The sequence below is a fragment of the Girardinichthys multiradiatus genome, chromosome 11 (genome assembly GCF_021462225.1).
Source record: "Girardinichthys multiradiatus isolate DD_20200921_A chromosome 11, DD_fGirMul_XY1, whole genome shotgun sequence".
Taxonomy (NCBI): domain Eukaryota; kingdom Metazoa; phylum Chordata; class Actinopteri; order Cyprinodontiformes; family Goodeidae; genus Girardinichthys; species Girardinichthys multiradiatus.
Window position 1 is genome coordinate 30,642,246 of NC_061804.1, and position 21,001 is coordinate 30,663,246.

Sequence of the window (21,001 nt, forward strand, 5' to 3'; positions counted from 1 at the left end):
CAGTAAATGGCCAAATGAAGCCTTTGCCTTTCTGGGGTTGGTTATTTAGCTGCTGCACAGGCTGCTTTCATGGCTCTAAAGATCGGATTGTGTGAGATTACGTTGATATTTGTCCATATTGGACATGGAAATGATCTACCTCCTGTGATGGTATTATCTAAATCTGTAAGTATTTGACCGCAGTCATCGCTTTGTATAACTTGTGCTGATCCACACATTTGCCCCAGCAAAACATGAAGTACGCAGCACTGATGTAAATCTGAGCGCAACCACTTTCTGTCTGGAGAACAATATGATATATGACTAAATGATGAAAGATATCAAGGAACAACTACAGCCAAAGGCAAGGTTGTACAATGCTCTAAAAAAAACATTTGTCCCGCTAAAGATTACATGTTTTTTGCTGGTTTTTATATATATACAGTACAGATCAAAAGTTTGGACACACCTTCTCATTCAAAGAGTTTTATTTATTTTCATGACTACGAATATTGTAGCTTCTCACTGAAGGCATCAAAACTATGAATTAACACATGTTGAATTATATACTGAACAAAAAGTGAAAAACAACTGAAAATATGTCTTATATTCTAGGTTCTTCAAAGTAGCCACCTTTTGCTTTGATTACTGCTTCGCACACTCTTGACATTCTGTTGATGAGCTTCAAGAGGTAGTCACCTGAAATGGTTTTCACTTCACAGGTGTGCCCTGTCAGGTTTAATAAGTGGGATTTCAAGCCTTATAAATGGGGTTGGGACTATCAGTTGTGTTGTGCAGGAGGTGGATACAGTATACAGCTGATAGTCCTACTGAATATACTGTTAAAATCTGTATTATGGCAAGAAAAAAGCAGCTAAGTAAAGAAAAATGAGTGGCCATCATTACTTTAAAAAATGAAGGCCAGTCAGTCCAAACAATTGGGAAAACGTTGAAAGTGTCCCCAAGTGCAGTCGCAAAAACCATCAAGCGCTACAAAGAAACTGGCTCACATGAGGACCGCCCCAGGAAAGGAAGACCAAGAGTCACCTCCGCTGCGGACGATAAGTTAATCTGCGTCACCAACCTCAGAAATCGCAGGTTAGCTGCTGCTCTGATTAGAGAACAAGTTAATGCCACACAGAGTTCTAGCAGCAGACACATCTCTAGAACAACTGTTAAGAGGAGACTGTGTGAATCAGGCCTTCATGGTAACATAGCTGCTAGGAAACCACTGCTGAGGACAGGCAACAAGCAGAAGAGACTTGTTTGGGCTAAAGAACACAAGGAATTGCCATTAGACCAGTGGAAATCTGTGCTTTCGTCTGATGAGTCCAAGTTTGAGATCTTTGGTTCCAACCATCGTGTCTTTGTGCGGCGCAGAAGATGTGAACGGATGGACTCTACATGCCTGGTTCCCACTGTGAAGAATGGAGGAGGTGTGATGGTGTGGGGGTGCTTTGCTGGTGACACTGTGGGGGATTTATTCAAAATTGAAGGCATACTGAACCAGCATGGCTACCACAGCATCTTGCAGCGGCATGCTATTCCATCCGGTTTGCGTTTAGTTGGACCATCATTTATTTTTCAACAGGACAATGACCCCAAACACACCTCCAGGCTGTGTAAGGGCTATTTGACCAAGAAGGAGAGTGATGGGGTGCTGCGCCAGATGACCTGGCCTCCACAGTCACCGGACCTGAACCCAATCGAGATGGTTTGGGGTGAGCTGGACCACAGAGTGAAAGCAAAAGGGCCAACAAGTGCTAAGCATCTCTGGGAACTCCTTCAAGACAGTTGGAAAACCATTTCAGGTGACTACCTCTTGAAGCTCATCAACAGAATGCCAAGAGTGTGCGGAGCAGTAATCAAAGCAAAAGGTGGCTACTTTGAAGAACCTAGAATGTAAGACATATTTTCAGTTGTTCCACACTTTTTTGTTCAGTATATAATATATATATATATATATATATATATATATATATTTATTTATTTGTTTGTTTATTTAATTTTTTTTTCGATTTGTTTAATTTAGGGAATACAGTTCAGAACAAACTGGTCCTGGTCCTATGCAAAAAACACAAACAAAAAAAACAAACAGAAATTATTGCCACCCTTCTTAAATAAAGAATTAACGCTCATAGACCATATTTTTGGCTGAATTTTGCTTGCCACATCAAGACATAATGACACACATGTAGAATTAAAGCATCAACTAAGCAAAACCTGTCTTTTAACAAGAAGGAGACTAAAAAGTCACATCTTGCACCGATCTAAATAAACTCAAGAACTAATCCATCATCCACCAAGGGTCCATCAAGGGTTATAAAGCTACTTTCAAGGCTTTGGGACTCCAATGAACCACAGGAAGAGCCATTATCCACGAATGAACAAAATAAAGAACTGTGGTAAACCTACTCATGGGTGGCCGGCCTCCCAAAATAACCCCAAAAGTGCATTGATGACCAGGAGGTCACAAAAGATCCCACAATATTATTAAATAAAATAATCTTTTGAAAATTGCATTTTTAAGTGCAGTTTACACACTTACAGCATTCTTGTTTTCTTTGTCTGATTTCCAAATTTGTGAAAAGATCTGAAAGTGTGTCCAAAAAGTAGAATCAAAATAAATCTTTAAGGGGACGAATACTATTTCACAGGGATACATCCTCCACAAGACATGGAAAACTGTGTTGCTTTTTGAGCAACTGCATGACTTTCATAGTCTGTTAAGAATCCAGTGCAGGTTCAGGCTAATTAGAAGCTAATGTTAATTTTTTCCATGTTAACCGTGTTCCGCATAGCAGGCTGTGGGGATCAAAGGCAGAATTAGCAATGAGATAACATCCCAATCGAAATAGGAAGAAGAACAACAAACGGATCATGGAAGACAACCGTTTAACATGTCAATAAGATCAGTGGGTGAAAGATATTGAGTGTGAAAGTCGTGCATTGGATGGTACTCCATGGGCAAAATCCCAGATATTAAAACAGTTTTTGAAAAGTAGGGATGTAGATCATATAAAAGGAAGTATTTGATTTTTTTAGGAAAATAATATTACAAATATAATTTATAGAACTAATAATATGTCTTAAATATTTTTAGTTGATTAGTTATGAGCTCAAATCTGCCATCTGAGGGGAAAAGATTCTTCAATCAAATAAACAGCTTAAATACAACAAAGATGAACAGTTTAAAGACTGAATGCTCAGGTTTTTCTTTTGGATTTTGGAAAATGTAATATCTTATATCCACTTGTGCTAGGCTGTTGAGAGCCGGTGCTGTGAAAGGGCTACAGAAAGGGCCAAAAACACACAGAAAGCTTCAAAGGCAAGGACACAGAGAGACATTCACTCAACAGGAAGAGGGAACATTTGGGTGTTAGACGAAAATAGACAAGGATCTCTCCAAGTAAATGTCACACAATAATCAGGCGGATGATAAAATGTTCTGTTTAATTATCATGACAGGATTTTGTATTAAATCAGTCATAACATTCACAAAAGGATTATGTTTTTTTTTTTTTTTTTTTTTCTAATTTTGTAGCTCAGTTTCATCAGCTTCCTGCTTACTCTAAAATTCAGCTCATCTCATATGACAAGACTTCAGCTAACTTATTCACCCATTATTCAGCTCTCCCTTAATTTTCACACATTACTATTGAACATGTATGGTAATACAGATTTTAAAAAGAAACATCAGTGTATATAGTATTAAGTCACAACCCTTCACCACAAGAAATCAGTTTGCTTTTCACTGAGCATCTGCAATTAAATTAGACAGAAAACTGAATGGGAAATGCATGGTTTCCTATTTCAGGATAGTTCAAAATGTAATTACTTGGTGTAAATATGAGATGGCATGAGCATCTACCAAGAACAAAAATGAAGACTCATTAAGCTTAAATGGCAGTGATTTTTGCCATGTCAGTCCTAATCTGGATTTCTCTGTTTATTGCTGCACTTTTATCCTATCTGGAACAGCTATTAGTAAAGGTTTGAATAAACAACATGAAGGAAATAGCTGAATTAGACTGAGGAGAACATGTCAGTATTTTAATATACATTCAGACATGTAAAACCAGAATTCAAAACATTCATTTTTTTAGCTTTTTGGCTGAGAGAGATTATGAATTATTTACATTAAGAGCAGGGGTGATGTCACATCACATGTGTGGGAGAGCAGTTGGTGTAAAACAGTTTCTGTGTTTAATATCTAGAGAATTAAAACCCTTGCTTTAATTCTGATATTTCAAGTGGTTGCCAACATTGCCAAATCCTACATGTTTGATAAGAAACAAGTTGAAAAGCTTAAGATAAAATCAAGCAACTTTGCTGAGGTGTGTTTGGCTTCTTGTTATGTACTGTATTTTTGCTTCCTTTTGCAGCCTGAATGAGTGGCCAACATGCATCCTTAAATATCTTTTCCATTTAAATAGATTGTTTTTGTGCTTCCTCTTGTCTTGATTTTAACACCCAACTGATGGGGAAAATACCGAATTTTAAGTATGCATTATGCATCAACTGGTACCAGCTCAACCTGTTAGCTATACGTTAAATATTAGATTTAAAAACTGTCATATTTCTAATCCAAGGTTTTTGCTAAGCTTTCACGTGCCAATATTAATTTCTCTTCAACAAATTTAATAAAAAAGATATTAGAACAGCATTCAAAATATATTTTGCTAACCTTCCTCTGTGGTACAAATTACTATAATTAGGAGCAGAGATGATGTACCCATGTGTGTGAGAGAGCAGTTGTAGCTAAACAAGGTTTACAAGTATATTTAAAGCAAAGAGAAAATGCTAACAGCATTGAAATTTTAAACTCTATTTAGCATCTTATACTGACAATTATCCATGTTAGCACAACCAGCATTCCTATAACAGCTGAATTCCATAGAGAATGTTGAGCCTTTTCATTCTTAGATTCCCAATAGGCTGCCAAATCCAGCATGCTCCACAGCAGACAGAGGCTAAAAGCTAAAAAGAAAAAAATCAGAGCGACATTGCTGTGCCCTGTTCAGCCTTCATGTTATCTGCTCTCTTTCTCACAGCCTGAATGAAATAAAGACATGTCTTGACTTATGGTGGAAAATACAGTTGCTGTTTAAATGCCTTCTTACATCTCTCTGCTTGCTCTGGCTATATTTTTAAAACCCAACATTGCTACTAAAAATATCAAATTATGAGTCTTCTTCACTCAGTAACAGTGTTTATACTTAACATTGTTATATTAGTGTATTTAGTGTGTTTCCTCATTGGAAACAGATTTTTAAATTTCCCCATAGATTGGTTACCACTGAAAACCAGCCAAATCTGGTGAACGGCTAATTTCTCAGTTCACCTCTAGTTATAATGCAGATTAACGAATTATTTAGAGCCACTTTATTGACCTCTGAAAGAAAACTGGTATTGTTTCTTGAAACTGTTCACTGGACTTTTATATGGGCAGGTACAGAGAATTAATATCTTTTTGTGAAGCTCCAAAATGCAATTTCCAGTCAGTAATTGACCAGCAAGACGAACATGGGCCAAGGCTGAGAGCAGTTCTCCACTCATGCATTCAACAAATACCTTACCAGCAGAAAAACAATTCTATTACTTACAGAAAAGAAGTATATCATAATTTAGCACACTTTACTCCCCCATCCTATTCCACCAATGTTTTGAATCGCTTTTATCTGAAAATGCCATGCCCATGTGTGACAGTTTGACAAAGCCTTAGTGTTGGTTGACACATCACACCGCATATCAGCTTCTCAATTGGAGGAGCCTGTGCATAGCATGATCTGTCAGCAGGTGCTAAGGCTTTGTCAAACGCACCAATACAAAAGGCAGTTTTCAAATAGAGGAACTCTAACACAAAATGGTGGATTGTGAGAGATCTGACAAGAGGTGCACAAGCACTAACTGAAGCCGCTACACTGTCTCTTTTTCCTTCTTCTTTCCTGATGTGCCTCTAGCCGTCATGTCCACTCATCAGGATTTGTCAGCAAAAGGCAGAAAGCTCGAAATTCAGATGTCAGTGAGTCTGCAAGAGAGACTCTGACACTTGTGCTTCAGACCAATTGTTATCCTGCCATCTCCTTCTGCAGACAGCTTGACTTGAGAATTGATTAACCTGTGTCTGCTAAAACATTTAACCTTGTGCACCTTAGAAAGACAGAATTCCCTGCACGGCTTTAAAAATTGATGCATTCAATCTTTATTTCTTTTTTTTAGGATATAAAAGGAAAGCTTAACAGGAAAACAGCATTTGAATATACTTGTAGCAATTATCCACAGAGCCAGCCTAGATCGTATTCTAATGGCGTATACTGCTTTAACTCATTCATCATTTTCCGCATATCTATGGTAAAACAGAAATTCCTGCATATTGTAATTTTGCTGGTGGGATGCCTAAAGTGTGTATCTAAGGTTACAAACACCCCCATTGTTTTTCTGGGTTCAGATACAATGAACAAGCTAAATGTGCATGTCAACACTATGTTTGTGCATTTGTAGCAAGTTTATTTCTTTTAAGAATAGAACCCTCCGCAGGGGGAGGGAAAAAAAAAGGAAAAGAAAAGCTGCATTTGGTAACTTCTGCTTACTGTGCTTACTGAGAGTTTTTGAATAACAAGACTTGACATGTCACAGCTAAATAAATACAAAACCCTGGTTTCTTGTTGTTTTTCCTGGTGGAGGATGACAACCACAGAATGCAGTCACACCCAGTTATCATACTGATAGCCACCACAGGAACTACTGTCTGCAAAGATAGGGGTATTTCTTCTTCACTTCCCATTGTTCCTTGGAGCTCCTCTACTCATTTACCACATAAACTCTTTGCAGGGACCACAAATGCTGCATTTATATGTGGAACTCTCACCAAATGTGAGTTGCTGTGTTTTCCTGCAGTTGTTTCCCTCTATGAGCCATGGCTCTCTCATATTTGTCCGTTATCGATCATAGCGGTGTGGCGCTCGCGCTCGAAAGCAGCCGGTGGGGAGAGGCAGCATTTGCAATCAAACAGAGAAGGAGCAGTGTGAAATCTCAGGAAGAGGCAGCTTCCCTCTATGCCCGTGGGCAGGGGATCAGACGATGAGGAAGCCTGCCTCAGACACTCAACACCTCCCACTGGCACCCTGATGCAAGCAGCATGCAAACCCACCCCTCACATGTATCTGTCAGGCCGGCGGGATAAGCTTCCGTGTGTAGCCCCCTTTTCTGCGACTGCACTGTGCAGTATGTCCATGTTGTGCTACTGCAGTCAAGGCACTTTTAAAATGTCCAGTGTGAGTTGGCTGTGATGGTACTGAAGGTGAAAGGAGGTAAAATTTGCTGTTTTCCTTGTTAATGATGCCACTGTAAGAAGGCAGACAGAAGTGACCCCTGCGTAAGGTGAAAATAGGTGTAATTTGTCTGCTGGCAAACAGGAAAAGAATTCTGCTGTGCAGAGATGAAGAAATGTCAATGAGTCACTGCTCTTCAAAGCAAAATCACAAGCTCTCAAAGTCTAGTTAGCCTATTTCAGCCAATATAATATTAGAACATTGCAATGTATTGACACCCTGAACGTTTAGGATATGCAAGTTTTGCCTATCTAGAGACTGAAATAATTGCCTATTCTTCTCTGCAAAATTGGTTAAGCTGATGTTAAATGAAGTTGAGGTTGTTGCTCTTTAAAGAAACCTTCATAATGAGCTACAACAACATTTAATTTCTCTTTGGGATTAATAAAGTATTTTTGAATTGAATTGTTATACTATATAAATTTAGGTTATATGCAAATGAAATCAATTAGGCACAAATGGGTATAACATCTGTGGCTTAGATGGTGGCAAAGAGCTATAAATATGATCCTTAGCATGTGTGAAATGTGCATCAACCAGCATTAGCTTAGATTTAGACCAGAGGCTGATTGAGGCAAATTTGCAGTAGTCGACAGTAGTCTGAATAGTTACAAGTCTGTTACATTCTGATTTGAATTTTGGAACTTGGTATTTTTCTGACACATTCTAACATATGGAGAGGCTTTGATCTAAACAATTTCACTTGGCAAGTGTCATTATCCTCCTCCCTAAACTCAAGTCTTTTGCAGCATCAAACAGGTTTGTCTTCCAGGAGAATCCTGGCGTTAGCTCCATCATCTTCCCATCCAATCTAATCAGTTTAATATAGCTGCTGAAGAAAAGCATCCCCACAGTATGATGTTGCCACCACCATGTTTTACCAGAGAATAGTGTGTTCAGAGCAATGTGCAGTGTTAGTTTTATACTTGACAAAGTGTTTTGGAAGTAAGCCAAAAACTTTAATTTTGGTCTCATATGACGAGGCCATCTTTAAACTGGACTCCCTATGACTTTTTCTTGTCACTTTCTCACAAAGGCCAGATTTAATGACTTATAGTTGTCCTGCCAGCAAATTCTCCCACATGGGCTGTAGTTTTATGCAGATCCTCCAGAGCTACAACATACTATTGGATACTTCTCACATCAGTTCTTTCATTGCCAGATTCAGATTAGGTGCATGGCCATGGCTTGCTAGGTTTACAGTTGTCCCTCACACTCTTCATTTTCATAAATGGATTGAAAGTGCTCTGCAGGATGCTCAAAGCTTGGAATATTGTTTTATAGCCTAGCCCTGTTTTAAGCTTCTCCGCAATTTTATCCCAGTTACTTGGTTGTTTTTTATTTTTATTTTGTGGCACTAGTGGCCTTTATTTTGTTAGTTGACTGACAGGAAATGGGGTGGACAGAGAAATGAAGACATGGGGCAAAGGTCACTGGGACTTGAACCTGTGACTGCAGCTTGAGGACTGTAACCTCTGTATATGGGTTGCAAACTTTACCCGTCACGCCACAGCTGCGCCCTTTCATTGGTCTTCATTATGTTCACTTGTTTGTTAACTGATGGTCTCTTACAACCCTCTGAGTCCTTCACAGAACATTTGTATTGCATTGTTTGAACTGGATTTTGTTTAGGGGTATCAGAGTAAAGGGTATAAAAGGGTTTTATTGCTGTAATTAGTTAATCTGTTTTCCATTATCTAGCCCTCTGTCGATGGTATTTAAGACTATAAAAATAGAAATGATCGGTGTGTAAGCAGAGTTATTCTAGGTATATATACAAAATGCATGCAGGGTTGAGTGGGTGAGAAAATATCAATTTTCCCACAGTCCCTCTAGCTGGGTCCTCTTCTCTGAAGTTGACTCATTTGCTTCATCACACCCTTCAAACATTCAGACACCTTTGTGTTGTGCATGTTTTTATTTTGCAGAGTGGACAGCACCTCACCACACTGTAAGTGAACTGCACTACAGCCACTAACAGCTAATGGCCACAGCAAAAGGCAGACACAAAAGAATAATTATCAGCATTGATTGTTTTGTGTGAAAATGGATTTGAGTGTGATAGAAAGGTCAGCTCAAGGTAAAAAAAAACAAACCCAAAAACTTGTGCTTCAACTATGTATTGGAGCAACATAATCACCGACGTGTTGTTAGGAAAACTGATGTGCGTAAATGGAAATGGCATGCAGTAAGGAATGTTAAGGACTGCATGGAGCAGAGCAGCAGGATGCGGCTGAAGATAGACTTCTAGTCTTTTGAATTGTCTGTTAAGAGCAAATGGTTTTTCACTCTGAATGAAACCAAATGAAAAGGAGATAAAACACTTTCCAACAAGGTAATGGCTTTCAAAACCATTGACACGAGGTGCATGCAAGACACACGATACATGCTTTGGCACTACTGGAGAAAAATGACATGACTTTGGCATCTTGTTGTATATTTAGCTGTCACGATGGATTTTCTGCCCCTTGATAATGATGAGCAGGGCTCAGCGTGAGCAGTGTGCACTTCAGTCACCGGTGCAATGTGTCATTTTTCATAACATGTTTTCTTTTACTTGGCATTTCTTTAAACAACTTCATGTTATCTTTTCTAAAAACACATTCAACCTGAAGTGATTCACCAGGCTGACAGTCAGTCATGATGCAGCAATCAGTATTAACCTTAGATGCTTTCATCTTTTCTTTCTCCGGACTGAGGAGTTAAAAGGGAAAGTGCACATAAAACATGCAAGCATGAGTGATCTATTTCTTTCAGAGAGTAACTGTGAATGAGGTATCTTGCACTCATCCTAGGTCTGATCACATGTGCACCTTGATTGATAATTTCTAATTCATCATGACAAAAATATGCCCAAAGGTGGCATGCGGAGCATTTTTAAAAGCTTCCCCAAAGAAAAGGTGCTTTATTTCCTCCCCCCACAGTACACTGCTTTGTAGATGTGCAGCTGCTCCGATTTGAACATGTTGCCTCATGGTAAGACGTAAACCTCCTGGAAGCTGTGGAGAAGTTTTAATCAAGTGTGAAATCCGTTTGGGGTAGATGCCTACGCGACTGCACTTGTACTTAAAAGTGTGCTCCTCAAACCTCTCTTCCTGTGAACATCTCCTGCAGCTTGAGTCCATTTTCGCTTCCATGATGCATCCAGACCACGCTTGCAGATAGCAAAGCCGAGTGAAAATGAGACTCCACTCATCAAGGAGGAGGTGGCACACATGCACACAGGCAAAGACGTGTGAATCTCTTATCTTGGTTGCTCATCATTTTACACAGCTTACAAAGTATTCCCACCCCTTGAATTTTTTTTCACATTCTGTCACATTACAAGAGGAAACTGCAATGTATTTTATTGTGATTTTATGTTATACCCCAACAAAAAGTGGTGCCTATTTATAAAGTAGAGGGAAGGTGAAATATGTTTTTAGTTTTCTTTGTACAAATACAAATCTGAAGAGTGTGGCATACATTTATATTCAGAAGATGTTTGTTGTTTCAATGGGATAGGATATGGAAAAGTTTCACAGGTATAAGTATTTTATTAAGGCGCTTTACGTATTTAATTATTTTTTTCTTCTATATCAAGCATAAAAATATATGTAATTAATTTGAAAAGATTGTTAGCTCAATTACAATGACCTCTTAAACATAAACAAGCACCAGCTTAAGCATCCTGGTAATTAATTAGGCATGAATAAGGCAGAACATTCTCCAATTGTGAAGTGAATGTATTAAATAGCTTAAACATCCTGCTGTTTTGGATTACAGGAACAATGAGATTAACTGCAAAAACAGCTCAGGCTATGCATTCTTCTTTCCCCAGTTATTATTACTGCAATTAACAATGGGGCAATTGTATATGGATTACCAGTAAGAAATAAATAGTTACCAATATGAACAAAGAAATAAAAATAAATATTCTCCATTATGTTAGTTAGCACTAAAGCATATGCCTGGAATTTGATTTCTTTTCCAGTTTGGATAAGACTGGGAAAACAGCAATTGATTATCAAACAAATGTGTTTTCACACTTTATTTCCCATCCTGTTGTCTGAATCTAGTCTTCCCTTCATTCATCATTTCTTGTGCCCTTCTCTCCTGTCTTACACTCCTTTCTAGTGTGCTTCCTTTCCTCTTTTTGCGCTTTTCTTCCTCCCTTCCTTCCTCTGTCCCTCATGTCTTTTCTTCCCAAACTTATGTTCTTCCTTCCTTCCTTCTTTCTTTCCTTTCTTGTGTTCTTTCTTTGTCCCCTTTGTTCTTCCTCTCTTCCTTGTGTTCAGCAGGTAAACTCATTTTAAGCTGTTCAAACATCAAACACAACTGATTCAGGTAAAAAAAAAATAAAAAATCAAACAATTAAACAGATCTGCCAAAGCTAAAGATCGTATCCTAACTTCAGCTAGTTAACAACAGAACCTGCCTGCTAACTTTATTTAGCTCAAGTGTAACTTAAGGTTAGAAAGGTTAGCAGATGCTCTCAGACTCTCTGCAAATTGATTTAAAGATGAACTAAATTATTCAAGAATTTCTTTGCCCACTAACGTTGGATCAGCTGATTGGTGTATTTGATTGACAGCAGTGCCAGGGCCATCAGAATGAGGAACAACAGTGTGCATTGGAGCTGGGGTTGTTGGTCGTGTTTTCTGAATTTTCATTTTCAATACAGGTCATGAGAAAAGGGCGCCAGTCAGCGCTGCACATTCTTGCTATTTTTAATTTAATTAACACCTCTTTTTTCTTCTTTTTTGCGTTGTCGCAGCAGCGCCCTCTTCAGCAGTTGGTGACAAACTATGTGACATATCCCAAGAACTGGCCCTGCTTCCTTGCATTCTTCCTTCAATCTGTTCTTGTCTGTTTCCCTCCTCTCTGGTGTGTGTCTTTCCAAGTTTCTTTTGCATTTCCTTCTCTAACTACCTCCTCCCTTTCTGCCTGAAGTCAATCATTTCTCCCTAATGTCCTTCATCCTTTCCTCCCATTCTTCCTTGTATCTATTCTGTATTCCTGTCTCCTTTTCTCCTCCCTTTTATTTGACTTTTCTGCCTTCTTTGTTCACGACTTGTTTCCCTCGTTTTTCTTCCTCGTTACCTTTTGTCCGTTCTTGTATCTTGCCATCCTTTCTTCCTCATATCCTTTTTTTTCCCTTGCTTTTGTCCTTCCTTCTTTCTATATTTTGTCTTATTCTTTCTTTCTTTTCTTTGTGTCCTTCCTTTCTCCCTACCTCATGTCCATCATTCTTTTTCTATGTATCCTTACTACCTTTGTTCCTTATGTTCTTCCTTCCCCACTAATGTCTTTTGTTCTTTCATCGCTTACTTTGTTGTGTTTCTTTTTTTGTCTGTAGGCTTTTTCATATTTCATATTTAAAGTTGATTCATTGCAGAAGTGTCTGCCATAAATTTAAAGCGAAATGTTGTACTTTAAATTTCAAAAGCACGTGAAGAACATAAGTGCCTAAATATTTAAGACTGGATTTTTACATGGAAAACAGGTAGAAACCATGTTCTCACTTTGATTGACTGAAGTATTGGTGAATCAGATGCAATTTTTCTGCCTTCAGTGGTCTGACATTTTGTGGGCTAATTATCTTGCCACTGGTCATAAGTACTGCTGGTACATCTCGCAGGCTTACCTTCTAGCTGGCACTCTCTCTATTAACTTTGAACTCTTGTTGCTACCTCCAGTACGTCATCCTTTGTGGTTGCATCCTTTGTGTCCCGTTCAACAGCATCCCTCAGGTGTTGTGTGTGTGTGTTTGTGTATATATATATATATATATATATATATATATATATATATATATATATAATATTATATATATATATATAAATATATTATATTATATATATATATATTATATTATATATATATATATATAAATATATTATATTATATATATACATATATATATTCTATTATATATATATATATATATATATATAATATTATATATATACACAGGGGCTGGACAATGAAACTGAAACACCAGTCATTTTAGTGTGGGAGGTTTCATGGCTAAATTGGACCAGCCTGGTAGCCAGTCTTCATTGATTGCACATTGCACCAGTAAGAGCAGAGTGTGAAGGTTCAATTAGCAGGGTAAGAGCACAGTTTTGCTCAACATATTGAAATGCACACAACATTATGGGTGACATACCAGAGTTCAAAAGAGGACAAATTGTTGGTGCACGTCTTGCTGGCGCATCTGTGACCAAGACAGCAAGTCTTTGTGATATATCAAGAGCCACGGTATCCAGGGTAATGTCAGCATACCACCAAGAAGGACGAACCACATCCAACAGGATTAAATGTGGACGCAAGAGGAAGCTGTCTGAAAGGGATGTTCGCGTGCTAACCCGGATTGTATCCAAAAAACATAAAACCACGGCTGCCCAAATCACGACAGAATTAAATGTGCACCTCAACTCTCCTATTTCCACCAGAACTGTCCGTCGGGAGCTCCACAGGGTCAATATACACGGCCGGGCTGCTATAGCCAAACCTTTGGTCACTCATGCCAATGCCAAACGTCGGTTTCAATGGTGCAAGGAGCGCAAATCTTGGGCTGTGGACAATGTGAAACATGTATTGTTCTCTGATGAGTCCACCTTTACTGCTTTCCCCACATCCGGGAGAGTTATGGTGTGGAGAAGCCCCAAAGAAGCGTACCACTGTGCAGGACTTGTATATGTCATTGCCAAGACGAATTGATGCTGCCGCAAAAGGAGGACCTACATCATACTAATAAATTGTTGTGGTCTAAAACCAGGTGTTTCAGTTTCATTGTCCAACCCCTGTATATATATATATATATATATATATATATATATATATATGTGTGTGTGTGTGTTTGCGTTTTTGTGCCCTATGTGCAAACATTTTCTCTCATTTGCCTGCCGTGCTGTAACCGCAGAACAAGAATGGAGCATCTATAATGAACATGTCGTCCCATGGTGTGGACAGCTCTGTGGTATTAAAGTAATGCTTTTATCACAGCAATCACAACATTACACGTCAGTAACATCACAGACACACAGATCTTCACTGTCTGCTCCTCTCTCTCAGACATTGATCCGGCTTGTCCCAACGTGAGTCTAAAGGGAAACAAATGATAAATGGAGTGGTATTTCTGAATAATCTGTGCTGCATGTTCGGCTTGTCAACAGGTGTGCATTTGGCAAACCCGTCAGTGGCCAGCTGAACATTTCAAGCGGACAAATAAAGTGCCTCCCTGGTGCTGTGCTTGCCTTCAGAAAGTGTTACTGCGCTTAAGCGATAGCTCATGCAAACTTATTTTGGAGCTCTCTCAGCTTGTGCGTAAAACGAGGTCACTGGGTTGTGGACCCATTTATTTAATTAGGAAAAGCTGAATAAAAAATGGATGATAATCAAGGGCAGGGAACTCATTTCAGCACTGTCAATCAATAACTCATTCAGCAATGTTTTGGTTTTTTTTCCTTCCCTAAAGGATCCAGATATTCCCTTTATAACCGAGCACTAAATGTATAATTTGCCTTCTTTTTTGCTCTCCTGTGAGACATATTCAATGTTTTATTCACAGCATGGAAATAACATATAATAGAAATAAGTTGCTGTTAAACATATTAACAATATGATGATATATTACAAATATACCAGACAGACTGCTGGGGGATACTTCTAAATGACAAAGACACAGCACGTCGCCTCTTGCATCTACCACACCAGCTTGTAGACTACACACACAGTAGCACTCATTACACAGTGCATAGCGACAGCTACATAGCAACTGCTGCTGACTGCTTAGCAACAGCTGCAAAGACCTCAAGGATGGGGGTGGGGGGTAGGGGTATCATGGGGTGCATAAGATGACACCATTTGGTTCACAAATGCTAATTTTTGCAAATATTTTACAACGGGTATTATTCCAGTGTAAGGCTCTCTCTGAAAGTGTTGTTTTCCTCTCACCTGCCCACAGATATCCGCTCCCTTCCTGATGTGGCAATGACTGGAAACTGCACAACCGAATGCAGCGAATTGGGTCACTCAGATGCCTGCTGGATGCCGGGACATCCCTCCCCTCTGCGGAAGACCAGGAACCCCCCCAAGCTCTCCACATTCGTGCCTTACCAGGAGAGAGGGAGTCTGGGGCGCCTGGCCAACGGCAGCGCCAGGCTGGTTGGCGAGGAGCTCCGGTCACGCCTTCCGCCCTCCCGCAGTGCCTATTCCAGCAGCGGCCAGGATGCCGGTCTGGACTGCCCTGTAGAGGAGATGCCCCTGAGCGTGGCCTCTGAGTTCCCACCCACGTCCCCTTCTGCCCACACTCCGAAACGTGAAATTTACCTGTGAGAAACAGATCGGTACACAAATGAAGAAAAGCTACACCCACTTCAGAAGGAGAAAATAAAAAGACTGTCAATTCGCTAAAGCCTACGGCCGGGGTATAAGTAACGATCGGTCATGACTCTTTCAATCACTGGCATGAACACTAGTCATTTCTCACATAAATTATCAGCTCATCCTTAAATCTTGGAATGATTCCACAAAATAATTGATGCACTCCCTCATTTATTTATTGAAACTTTCAGTGGATACAATCCAGAAAGTTAGGAAAGAACCGCAAGTGGAAATAGCTACTTTAGCAGTGACTAATTATTGTTATAGTTAGGCAAGGCCAAGTCTGTGAAGTGAGTTCTTGAAAGTTGTGGTCAGTGCTCTTGTGCCATTTCTAGGTATTATTTAATAGACGTCTAATCTGGCCATGTCAGAAGGCATAACACTTGAGACCAGGAGTTAGATCAAATGGTCGTTCTTAATGTACAGAGCTGTAAATACTTTTGAATGGTGTGTTCTGCATATGTTTTCGTCTGGCACAATCTGCAAAGAATGCCTCTGAACTTTAACATATTTAAGCTTTTCTTTACTGCTGCTGTTTAAACTTGACTGAAATCATCTCCTGGAGAGGGACTCGACATTGTGGAAGGCATTTATCTGTTCCACAGTATCACACACACACATGCTCACACACACACACACATGCTCACACACACACACACAGGCTCACATACACACACACACGCACACGCACACACACACACACACACTTTTGACCCCTAATCATAGTGGAATGGCCTTTACCTCCGCTCCCTGTAGAGCTCCGCCACTGCTGTAGAGAGCTGTGTGGCAGCATTTAATCTGACATTATGTTCCACTGACTCGCAGCACTGTGACCTGCCGTTCATCATGAAAGCGGTTGACTTGGCCACAGAACCCGGAGGGTCACAATGACGAAACGCAGAGTTCTCGCCAGACACATTCTGATTGGCTTTTTGCTCCCCACTTGAGATACCACTGCAGTAGTTACAGAAAGTTCCTCTCTATTGAGACAATCAGAGGGCTTCACATGCAAGACACAATTTGTTCTCATTCTGTTCCCGTTGCAGTTCATAAGACTTGATATAGATCTAATGAATGCCTGAGAATCTATTTAAATAAAAGGGCACTTGAGTGTTAAGGGCCACAAGGGTTATGGGTACTTGTGGAACCTAATATGGTACTGATGTAAACTAGATAGATGCTCCAAAGGCTATTTTTTAAGGTATCACATCACAATAGATAAGCCAATCTTGAATTCGGAATTCAATACATAGGTCATTGTACTATCAATGTGGGACTAACATGAAAGAACATATTATTTATTTTTAAACTAAAGATAGATTTTCAAATCAGCATCAGACTCCTGAACATTCAGTGAAACATTTCACACTATTTGAACTTTTTTTCATATTTTGTCAGGTTTACTACACAAACTTCAATGTACTTTTTGAGATTGTATGTGATATACAAATTAGTAAACAATAATGCTGTGTGTGACAGAGAACTAACACTGCTCATTACTCTAAATACACCATCACCACAGTGCAACACAGTGGTGGCAGAATTATGCAGTGGAGCTACTTCATCTGTAGTGGTTTTTAACCACACCACTGTTAGAGATAGACAAGCTGATTTACAAGAAAGAATTGGCAAAAAATAAACATGTCTCTAGATGTGCAGCACTGGTAGAGACATACCCTGAATTTACTGCTATTGCAGCAAAAGGTAGATCTACAAAGTTCTGACTCATAGGGAAAACACCTTTCAGATTGGAATTTCTAAAAAAAGTTGACCCCATGCATCTTTTTTTCTCCACTTCACATTTATGTGCTACAGTGTGTTGTTCTTCAACAAATTTGTGGTTGTATTGAGGACAATATTTTTAATAAGTTATTAGGTATTTTAAATCTATCACTCTTGAAAAGTTACTAAAAATAGGGTGTTCCTAGGGGATTCATTTATCCTAACAAAGATTTTCCAAGTAAATTTGAAGGATATGTAGAAAGGGCACTATGTATTAGTTAGTAATTGAATGTTAATGACGACTCCACTAACCTGCTCTAAAACATCGTAGCGCTATTCGGTATCTTTGATTTAAACATCGATTTGATTAGGTTTGTAGATACCTTTCACCTCTGCAGAGTATTTCCATAGTGAGATTGTGCCTCTGAGTGAGGATGGAAGAGCCGAGAATGGACATTTCCTAATTAGGGTGAGTAATGAGTCTTGAGCTGGGGCATGTGTGAGCGAATCCCCTGGACAAGGCACTCACCAGACAATACAAATCCACCCACAGAGCTACAATCATTTAAAGCGGGGGTATTTTTAACAGCACTTACCTCATCGCACAACCCACTACAAGCTGCATTTAGCCCATTTAAAACACAAAACATATGGAGATTACTGGACATAGCTGTGATTAAATAAGCTCAGCAAATATCCTGCCTTCAGGGGGAGAAAGCACATTATGCCACTTTCAAAGCCATTTAGCAACCGAAAAAAAAATTCAAACAACAAGCCATGATATACTGTGATTAACCTCCCTTCCACCAGCCCTCTCAGAGCTGTGGATTCACCAACTGAAAGCAGCAGATAAGATCGCTGACCTGGAAATAGTGACAAGTGAGAAAGAGATAGCAATGAGTAATAAAATGAATGTCACAAAGTCTCAGTTGCAAATTTGTCGATCTAAGTATAACTAAAGTAAATATGTAAACTATCCCGTGAGGTCTCTTTGATTGTTAATATACAAAGGACAGGGGTTACTCAGATACAGTTTTTTTAAGAAGACACAGTCTTTTTTTTTTTTTTTTTTCGTCTGGCACTGATGAAATCTAAACCTTTCTTGTTTTAGGTCAGTTGAAATAAACAGAAAGCAAGAATAATAAGACAGTCAATTTTGCAATTACTTTCTCCAAATTCTGAAGTTTACATGCAGCTTACATGTTACATGCAGACACACCTATGGATGTGTTTTAAGACAACACCTAAAACACACAGTTACAGTTTCCAGATGTTTGGAGGCGGGGCCACATTGAACTACTCAACCAATTATAAGCAAGTTCTGTGTCCCAGAGAAGAATTTGTTTTGATACAAAATAACAGCCAATCAACCTCAAAATGAGAGCCAAATATCTTATGAAGATTCTGGCTGGCAAATGCACAAACACCTTAATCTTTGGAGACATGTCCTGTGGTCTGATGACACTGAAATGTTTACCCATTACATTTGGCAAAAAAGGGGGAACATTGCAAGCCTGAGAACACCAGTCCAAGTGCAAAGTGCACTTGACAACATAGATGCCATCTTGAGGAAAAAACATCTTGTGGAAATACTGAAGCAACATTTTAAGACATCAGCGAGGGCTTTAAAGCTGTGGCACATATGTGTCCTCTAAATAGACAATGACCCTATAAGTACACAGATAAATTAGTTACAAAGTGGCTTAAGGATGACAAAGTCAGTGACCACCACAAAACTTTTATCTCAGCCCCATAGGAAAATTGTGGGCAGGGCTGAAAAGGCGTGTATGAGCAAAGAGGCCTAAACCTGACACAAATTATATTACAAGGGTGGAGCCAAATTTTAGTAAACTCTTGTGAGAAGCTTAAGGAGGTTTGACCCAAATTATGCAGTTTAAACAGCAGTTCTACCAAATACTTAGGGGGTGTTTGCAAACTTCTTTGAAGCAAGTTTAAAAGGTTCTCTAAAAACCTTCTCTTATTATTCTGGCATTTATCAGATAGACATAATTTTTGAACTATATTGGGAAAGGTTTAGCCTGATTTAATGCCAGACAATGAGAAAAAAGGCCATGAATTTTAGATAGCGTTTGTAAATTTCTGGTTTGATCTGTTAGTCTTAATAATTGGTTGGCAAGCCAAATGGTGAGATGGGAATTTGGTTTAAAATATAAACAAGCCCCTCTATCCCCTCTTCTGCCTTGATAAGTGTAAAATGTTTGCTGCAGCTAAAATTGACCTCCTGCTACTCACTTCTGGAAAAAAAAAAACTGGTCACCAGGTTTGCCCTTTCTTTTGAACACAAACTAAATATACTGTGTATACTTGAGTCTGAAATACAGTTGCTCCTCTCGATAAAGGTTTGTTGCGAAGTACCAAAATACACTCAAAAGTGTGTTGGATAATGTTTTATTTGTACTTTAACATTGATTTAATGTTGGATTCACTTGAGTATATTTTGCCTCTCTGTAATGTGTATTGTATGGTGATCATTTCTGTGCACAGATGGACAAATTACAGTAACGAAATTGGCAAAGTGGTTTGTTTTCCCTTTCTTTTTCTTTCTTTTTTTTCCTACTGATCAAAGACTCTCTGCAAACTGGCTGTGTGAAAAAATGAAATCTGTCGGTGGCGTTAGTGTACATAGATCCTCACAACCCCAAGTCTGCTGTTCGGCAGCGGTAATTTTTAGCATGAATCCCAAAGATGATTGGTAGAAACTGTTTACTCGTTTTAGTTTTATTCGACATCCCACTCCAGACGAACTGAAATTGACTGAACATTTCATCTTTTTTCCACAGTTCATCTAGTACAAAGACAATTGCCTTGAAAATATGTCTTTGCAAGAGAGAATCTAGTTGTTATCCTAAATGTTGGTATATTTATATAGGATAAAATGCTTGTGATGCCATGTTTTTGTACAGTTTTATGTACATACAAGTGAAGCTTTCTAAAAGTTCTGAGAAAAGCCGATGGCATATAAAAATTGTAACATGTTTTATTGAGATGTGCACATCTTGCCTTGGTTGAATTGACCTTTGCTGAGTCAGTGTGAATGTGGCCGTTCTATGCCTGCACTGTAGTCATTCACCGGCTCCCACCTCCTGAGGACTTAATCAGTTTTTCTGTTTGTTGTGAACAGTGGATTGTCTTCTCTTACCAGTTTGTTCAACTCCTGTGTTCTGCTTTGTTCTCTTTCCGCATGTTGGCAAATTCTCTTGTAATACTTTAAGTCCTCATGAACTTTGTAATAAAATCACTTCAGGGAAAAAAAAAAAAAAAAAACAACTAACGTCAGTGCTTTCTTTGATTTCTATTATTATTCAATAAGCCCAAAAACAAGTTGTGGCTGAAAGTAGGAGAGCCTTCGGACCTGTATTCACTACTTCAACTAGTTAAACACTTGGTAGGAGGTACACAATCCCAATGTCCTTTAGTTAATACACAACATATCTTCGATAGTTGCATATGCATGCAAGTCATGATCATCAGGGTGCTATTTCTTGTAAAAGTATTTCTGAGACACCAATGAATATTTGCTTAAAATCTTAGAAAGCCGTCTTTGGTTCAACTATAATCTGAAGTTTAACCCATAC

General features: G+C 38.9%; 1 protein-coding gene across 2 annotated transcripts in view; it reads left to right on the plus strand.

The window, feature by feature from the left end:
• pcdh1a (protocadherin 1a) overlaps positions 1-20,689 on the plus strand; it is a 199,366-nt gene extending 178,677 nt beyond the window's left edge. For both annotated transcript variants that reach the window (XM_047379502.1, XM_047379503.1), the window contains one exon: positions 15,265-20,689. In XM_047379502.1, coding sequence (XP_047235458.1) covers positions 15,265-15,635 — 371 coding nt within the window. In that variant the 3' untranslated portion in view covers positions 15,636-20,689. The remainder of the gene's footprint in view (positions 1-15,264) is intronic.
• The last annotated feature ends 312 nt before the right edge of the window (positions 20,690-21,001 follow it).